This window comes from Callorhinchus milii, unplaced genomic scaffold (assembly GCF_018977255.1).
Source record: "Callorhinchus milii isolate IMCB2004 unplaced genomic scaffold, IMCB_Cmil_1.0 Scaffold30, whole genome shotgun sequence".
Lineage (NCBI taxonomy): Eukaryota > Metazoa > Chordata > Chondrichthyes > Chimaeriformes > Callorhinchidae > Callorhinchus > Callorhinchus milii.
In genome coordinates, this window is record NW_024704771.1 from 1,106,275 (window position 1) to 1,114,441 (window position 8,167).

Sequence of the window (8,167 nt, forward strand, 5' to 3'; positions counted from 1 at the left end):
ACAGAAATATACTGTGAGGTGTCTTGGCTGTGTATTTCACGGGCGAAACGCGGCAGTCAATTGCACACAGCAGTGTCCCACAAACAGTCGTGCATTAAGTGACCCCATTTTTGTGAGCCATTATTATTAGCCCCAGAAAGCAATCCACCAATCGACTAGCAAGTGGGTTCCTACTTACCGCTAGGAGTGTGGAGTAAGGAAACTTGCCTGTGGTTTTAGCTGGTTTAGACTCCAGCCATTAACCCCCAACACGCATTCTGGACTTTCACCAACCTGCGCCTAATACTCTCCGGAATTAGGGGAAGCGGGTGTGTCCCTCACACGGAGAGAAAGTGCACGTTCCTCTCCAGATTTCTGTGATTAGGTGGTTCCCAATTGTTCAGATGCTATGAAGCACGGTGATAGGTTTCTGCAGGCGTCGTTGACGGGCAGACCTTCAGCCTCGCTGATACCCTCTGGAACTCCATCCCACAGTCCCTCCATCTCCCCTCCCCCCCTTCAAGGCCCATCTCAAGACCCTCCACTTGGTCCGTGCCTTCGGTCACCCTCCTGCCCACACCCTCCACCACTCCTGATCCCAATCCCCAGCTCATGTCCAAATCTCTGGCTGTCCAGGGCCTTGGGACGTCCTCCTGACGTGAAAGGCAGTGTGTAAATGTCATTTGTTGCTGTGTCAGAAACTGTTCCTTCACATCTGGTGTTGTATGACACAGTACAACAACAAGATTACATTTGTATAGCGCCTTTCACGTCAGGAGGACATCCCAAGGCGCTGGACAGGCCTGTGTGAGAACAGAGAGTGGGGGAGAGGAGTTAAAAGAAATAGGTTTCTGAGGCTTCCACTGGCTCCTCATCACCAAATGGATCGACTTCAAGATCCTCTCACTCTCGTGTCCAAATCCGTTCACTCCCTGGCACCTCCTTCCCTCCCTCTCCAACCTCCTCGCTCTCCAATCCACCGCCCGGTCAGCGCCTCCGCCTCCTGCTCGTCCCTCGCGCCCTCCATCCCACCATCGGAGGTTGAGCTTTCAGCCGCTTCACCCCAAAACTCTGGAACGCTCTCCCTCAATCCCTCCGCCTTGCCCCCCTCTCACTCCCGTCTTTCAAGTCCCGCCTGAAAACCTTCCTGTTCAACCGTGCTTATGGCCCCCTCCCGCCCTCCTCCCCCCATGGCTCAGAGTCAGGCTCCGCCACTGTTAAGCGCTCTGAGATGCTGTCCTGCGTGGAGAGCGCTGCACAAGTGTAAGTTGTTGTTGTGTAAGGTGATATCAAACCAATTGCAAGCTGGGCTGCCATATTTCACCCACAAATACACAGTCACTCAACAGACAATCAAATAGCACTTACACCCTTTGTGGTTAAAGCTCACAGGCCCGAAACTGTAGGTCGGGCGTGTTTACCAGCGGTGTTCAGACCACCAGGTCTCTGAACTTCTCCTTATCAGAAGGCACGTGCCTGGTAAACAAAGTCAAGCCACCGGGTGTTTGTTCCTTCAATTAACAATTTCTCTTCACGCTTTTCCGTTGACTTCTTTTCAGAAGTTGCTCGCTCTTTACCAGCTGCCGGCTGCTCTCCCCGGGATAGGTAACTGCCAAATAACCCTTATATTTTTTGTTCTTTGAGGCGTCTCAGAGCGCTTCACAGAATATACTGTAAAGTGAATTGACCGTGTATTTTGTGGGCGAAACGCGGCAGCTAATTGCGTACAGCAGCGTCCCACAAACAGCCGTGGATTGAAGTGACCGGATTTTTATTATTATTATTTTTCAAGGAATTATTATTACCCCAGGTAAAGCGATCCGCCAATCGACTAACAACTGGGTTTCTACTTACCGCTTGGTAAACAGAGGCATGCGCGTGGAGTAAGGAAACTTGCCCAATGTTTCGCCCTACCCGGGAATGGAACCCGGTTCCTCTCGCTTGCGAGGTGAGGGCTTCTAACCCCTGAGCTACAGGACTCCACACAGAGTATTTATTTCTTGACAACCTGGGCCTTGAAGGAGGCAAGGGACGGGGCGGAGGGAATGTGGGACGGACTTCCAAAGGGTGGATCGCAGAGAGGCTGAAGGTATCTCAGTATCGTATCTTGCGGCTGTGTTGCTTCCTCCTAACATTTTTACGTTGATTCTCTCCTTGCAGAGGAGGGGGCAGGGGGTGCTTTTTTGCCTTAGCGGTGCTTGGCTGAGGGATGGCGGGTCGTAAGTTGAAGGAGGCTATCCTGGCGGCACAGGAGCTGGCGATAGACGAAGTGGCCAATGAGGAGCAGGAGACCTGGTCACACCTGCACCTCAAACAACGTGTCCTCCTCAGCAAGGACTCCCACGGCATCTACAGCGTCCAGTTCTCTCCTGACGCCCGGCAGCTGGCCGTGGGCTTCGGTAACGGAGCCGTTCAGGTACTCAAACCCTGCTCCCCCGCCCCACCCCCTCCCACCCACCCCACCATTGGAGGTCAGACCTTTAGCCTCTCTTATCTCCCCCACACCCCCAATCCGTGATCCCCATCACCCTCACCCTCACTGGCTCTCCATCCCCCAGAGGATCAAGTTGCAAATCCTCACCCTGACTTTGAAAGCCCTACATGGCTTCACTGTTCCCTTACTCCGTGACCCGCTGAACATTCCCGACCTGCCTGCTCCCTCCTTCGCCTGTTCCACGTTCCTTCCACCCCCATCCTGCCCTGCCCGTCCCACCTATCATCAGGCCTTCAGCCTCTCTGCCCCCACCCTTTGGAACTCCATCCCACAATCCCCTCCGCCTCGCTCTCTCCCTCCCTTCAAGACCCATCTCAAGAGCCTCCTCTTCGGTCACCCTCCTATACCCCCCTCCCCACCCACCCTCCCTGATCTCCACCCCCCCACCCAGCTTGGGCGCAAAACCTCGACTGTCCAGCTCCTTGAGACGTCCTCCCGACATGGCAGGCAGATATGAACGCAGTTTGCATTTGAACCCCCCCCCGCCGCAGGTTCTGAATGCCAGGACGGGCCAGCTGTTCTCTGACGTGTTCACCGGGCAGCGGACACGCCAGGCAGTGACCTCTCTGAGCTACCACCCTGAAGTCATCAATCTACTGGTCACGGCTGGGGCCGACGGCATCATCTCCATCTACAACACGGAGAGCAAGAAACGGCTGGTCAACATCAGAGGTGGGTCAGGAGGTGACGGGGGTGGGGGGGAAGCAACACCAAACAACAACTTATTAGCACAGGGGTTAGAGCCCTCGCCTCACAAGTGAGAGAACCCGGGTTCGATTCCCGGGCAGTGCGAAACGTTGGGCAAGTTTCCTTACTCCACGCATACGCCTCTGTTTACCCAGCAGTAAGTAGATAAACAACCACAGAACACACAGTCACTACGCTTTACAGCGTGTCCTGTGAAGCGCTTTTGAAACGTCGCAACAACGTGATGAGGTGCCGTATCATTATATCACGCCTTTCACATCGGGAGGTCGTCCCAATGCACTGGACAGTCAGGAATTTGGAGCCTCGGGATCGAGGAGGGAGGGCGGAAGGCAGGGAGGGTAGGAGGGTGGTTGCTGGCTTGGTCGAAGAGGAGGGTTGTTGAGGCGCGCCTTGGAGGAGGCGAGGGTGGGAGCAAGTTGAAGGGAATGTGGGATGGAGTTCCAAAGGCTGGGGGGCGCACGGGGAGGCTGAATGGTGGAGCGGGCCGGGCGGGAGACAAGGGCGCAGGCCGGAGAGGAGGGAGTGGACAAGGGGATACGGGGGAGATGGAGGGGGGGGCGTCAGGTTTGGTGGGAGGCCGAACTAAAGATTCCCGTCTTCCTGTGTCTCCTCCCCAGAGGAAGACAACGAGATCAACGCCCTGGATTTCTGCCTGGACGGCAGTGTGTTTGCCACGGCTGGGAAAGATCGGAACATCCGGCTGTACGATAGCAAAACCAACCAGGTGTGAGCAGAGCCCCGACAACAACAGCAGCAGCAACAACAACTTGCATTTATATGGCGCCCTTCACTGGGGATAGAGTCCCGGAGTCTGACAACGAGCCAGAGTGGGTGGGGGGGGGAGAGAGAGAGGGAACGGGGAGAGAGAGGGGGGGGTGTTGTGGGGGGGCGGGGGAGGTGACCATAAGCATGACCAAAAAAGGAAGGCCCCAACACCAATGTGGCAAACGGCTGCCGCGTTTCGCCCGCGACCGCACAGTCACTACACTTCACGGCACATGGGGCGAAGCGCTTTGAGACGTCACGAAGAGGCGATAAGGTGCTGCGTCAAATTGCAAGGATTATTGTCACTCGCTGACCCCCAAAGAGCACTGTCTCCTCCGTACGCCGTTTAACCCCCTCTCTCTGGTGGTTGTGGGTTCAAACCTCACATCCGGTACTCTCTCTCTCTCTGACCTCCCGGCAGATCCTGAAGATCTTGAATGCCCCGGACATCACAACGAGAGACGAACTGAGCCTGATGAGCGGACACTCACGGAGAATCTTTGCCCTGTGTTTCCACCCGGAGGAATATCACCTGTTTGCGACCGGGGGCTGGGACGACTCCGTCAAGGCGGGTCAAGCTCACTCGCTCGCTCTCCGCAAGACCCCAGCCCACCCCAAACCCCACCTCTCTCCCCCCGCCACATTCAGCCCATCCTGCCACCTGCTGCCCCTTGTTTTGTGGTCGGCCTGGAGGGTGTCCGACCCGCACGGAAACCCTGTCACCGTCGCTTAAGAGCCTCCGAACCCAACCGAGAATTCCACATCTCCCGCCCGCACCTGGCCACCCCACAGGTAGATCGATAAACAAACCCCACACCCCACCCCCTCACTCTTGCCATCGCTGCTGTATTCTCCTTCTAGGGCAGGCACCAGAATTGGTCAAGACTCTAGTCTATTTAGTCACCTGCCCCCCACCCACAATGTTCCCGTGTCAGTCTGGCTCAGTCGGTGGTTGTGGGTTCGAACCCCACGTCGGGGATTCGGAGCTCGCGGTCGAGGCTGATGTTCCAGACCAGCGCTGTGGGTGGGAGGGGGGTCAGGGGAGGGTGTTGCATTGTGAGAAGCGCTGTCCTTGGGATGAGTTGTTAAACCTCTGTCTGTGCCTGTTCAGGTGGACGTGAAAGATCTCCCTCTCTCCCCCCCCCCCCCACCGGGTCGACAATTCCCCCGGATAAAATTGCCCAGTAGCTTCTTGGCTGTTTGTGGGGACGTCCATCGCAGTCACTGCACTTTACAGTGTGAAGCACTTTGAGACGTCTCGATTATTATTATTATATTCTCCAGATCTGGGACAAGCGACTGGAGAAGGAAGCTCTGAAGATGATGAACGGCCCCCACATCTGTGGGCCCAGCCTCGACATCAAGGTGAGGAGGCCTCAAAACCCGCCATGTGACGACGGATGAATTGATATCCCTGTGGCTCGGGGTTTAGAGCCCTCACCTCGCAAGTGAGAGGACCCGGGTTCGATTCCCGGGCAGCGAGAAAAGTCGGGCAAGTTTCCTTGCTCCATTCCCTGGGGATAACCTGGGGAAGGTGTGTTGATAGGGCAGTAATAAATAATAATCCTCGCATTTTGACACAGAGTCTTATCACGTCGTCGAGACGTCTCAAAGCGCTTCACAGGATCCGTCGTAAAGTGAAGTGACCGGGTATTTTGTGGGCAAAACTCGGCAGCCAATCGCGCACAGCAGCGTCCCCACAAACAGCCGTGGGTTGAAGTGACCAAATTATTATTAGTAGTATTTTTTTTGGATGGGATTATTACCTCCAGAAAGCGATTCTATTTACTGCCGGGTAAACAGAGATGTGTGTGGGGATGCATGGAGTGACGAAACTCTAACCGCCGAGCTCCAGGCCTCCAGTAATCAGGGTGGGAAGTGTCTTCGCAGGGCGGGGATAATTTGTGGCTGCTACTGTTGTTGTTGACAGGGCAGTAAGCTGCTGACGGGTTCCTGGGTGCCCCACGATGCTCTCCAGCTGTGGGATTTCCGCAGCCTGAAGCTGGAGAAGCCCATTCCCTTCCCGGTGGGCTCCGGGCAGAATGAGTACCTGTATGCCGCTCGCTTCTGTAACTCCCAGGTCGCGATCGCGGGGGGCAGCGGGACCACCAGTGCCCACGCCATCAACTACCAGACCACCCAGGTGAGAGGGCATTGACCACTGGACCACCCAGGTGAGGGGGCATTAACCACCAGACCTACTCCACGTCCCCCCACCCTGCCCACCTGTTAGAAAATCCAAATAAGAGACACGCTCAAATGGATTATATTGGTTCTTTTAATACTCAGAATCCCAATACGTTAATACTCAGCCAATTGCCTGCTTCTCACACATAAGGTTACAATAAGACTATATACTTGTATACAAATAATCAAACCATACTACCAAGTTCTAGTAGGTTGTTTCGGGTTTTCCAGCTTTCAATCTTCCGTCTAAAGCAAAGCCCTCTCAAAACTTATAGCTTTCAATCTTCTGTCTTCAGCAAAGCAGTTCCAAGTCTTCCAGCTTTCAATCTGCTATCTGGCCTGCAGACTGCTGCGGTCTTCCTTCTTTTCCAAAGTGTTTCAACGGGGTCTTTTGTGCCCCCTTTCATTCAATCATTTGTCAAACCTTGAGCCATATAACCAGGTCACCAAGGTCTCAAAAACATCTCAGGATGTGTAGTGCAGGGCCCCACATCTTGTTTTCGTAACCCCCCCACCCCCCGCCGGTGTTATCCTGTCTTTACCACCCCTTTGTTCTGCTTCTTTACTCTACTTCCTTATCTTTATTATCCATCTGTCTCACATAGTTCCGTCTATCGATTCTACCTCTTCAATCTTAAGTGCAGTTAGGTTTCCAAATTAACTGTTCCTTTTCTCTTAGCCCATAGTTCCAACTTTCCTGCTCTTTATTTCAACATATCAGTTTGTATTAAAACTGCGAATCTCAACACACCCCACCATCGGGAGTCAGGCCTTCAGCCTCTGCCCCCACGTCCTCTGCTACTCCATCCCGCAGTCCCTGCACCTCGCAACCCCCACCCCAATCCCTCGCCTCCTTCAAGGCCTGTCTCTGCGCCTTCGGTCACCCTCCCCACCCCATCCTCCTGATCCCAACCACCAGCTCGGGTGCAGTTCCCAGGCCAGCTCAGCGCCTGGGGACGTCCTCCAGGCACGAAAGGCGCCGTTTCCCTCCATTGAACAGTATCTCACTCTCTCTCTCACTCTCTCTCTCTCTCTGCAGGATCTCGGTGAGATCGAGTTGGGCGGGAACACAGTGCAGACAGTGGAGAGCGCCTTAGGGGGGCAGCTGGTGGCAGTGGCCGGGATCGGGGGCAATCTGCACATCGCTTCCCTGACGTGAGGGCACGGTGGCTGCGGGAGAGGGTGGTGGGGGGTTGTGGGGGCAGGTGGGTGTCAGGGCCACTCACTGTAACATTAGTTAAATCTTCTTTATAATTAGTTGCGATGGGTCGCGAGTTGCTGACTAAACTCTTTGATGTTCACGGGGACCTGCCGTGTAGTCACTGCGCTCGACGGTGTGTCCTGTGAAGCGCTTTGAGACATCGCAGCGAAGTGATCGATTCCTGGGCGGGGAGAAACCTTGTGTCCTTACTCCACACGCGCGCACGCACGCCTCTGTTTACCAATGGGAAGCAGGAGCCCGGTTGTTAGTCGATCGGCGGATCGCTTTTCCAGGGGTAATATTCCCTCCAAAAAAAATAAGACCAAGTCACTTCAATCCACGACTGTTTTAGGGACGCTGCCGTGCGCAATTGGCTGCCAAGTTTGGCCCACAATAGTAAACAGTCACTACACTTTACAGTAATATTCTGTGAAGTGCTTTGAGACGGCTCACTGATGTGATCAGGCGCTACATCAAATGCAAGGATTATTATTATTATTTAAACACAGCTCCGTTCACAACAACAACAAATTACATTTGGACAGAACCCTGCACACCAGGACATCTCAAAGGGTGTACAATGCAGTGACTGTGTGTTTTGTCGGCAGAGGGAGGGAGGGTGGGGGGAGAGGTGACCAAGCTCAGAGGATGAAAGAGTCCCAAACTAACCTTTCACCCGCTGAGTATTATTCCAACGTTTTATTTATTTATTTAAATTGTAAGTTTGCAAACAAAGAATCTTTCGATTGAATCCACAGACGGGGAATATAACAAATCATCTTGTTTTTAACAAGATAAACATCAACACAAACATACGTTCAGTTTCACACACA

The 8,167-nt window shown here is 54.0% G+C and overlaps 1 protein-coding gene across 1 annotated transcript; it reads left to right on the forward strand.

Moving 5' to 3' along the window:
• Positions 1-2,149: 2,149 nt before the first annotated feature.
• LOC103191426 (WD repeat-containing protein 38) lies at positions 2,150-7,292 on the forward strand. The gene is made up of 7 exons (XM_042344758.1): positions 2,150-2,395; positions 2,965-3,145; positions 3,799-3,905; positions 4,368-4,514; positions 5,231-5,311; positions 5,877-6,089; positions 7,173-7,292. The coding sequence occupies exons 1-7, from the start codon at positions 2,189-2,191 to the stop codon at positions 7,290-7,292; spliced, it is 1,056 nt and encodes a 351-aa protein (XP_042200692.1). The 5' UTR covers positions 2,150-2,188.
• The last annotated feature ends 875 nt before the right edge of the window (positions 7,293-8,167 follow it).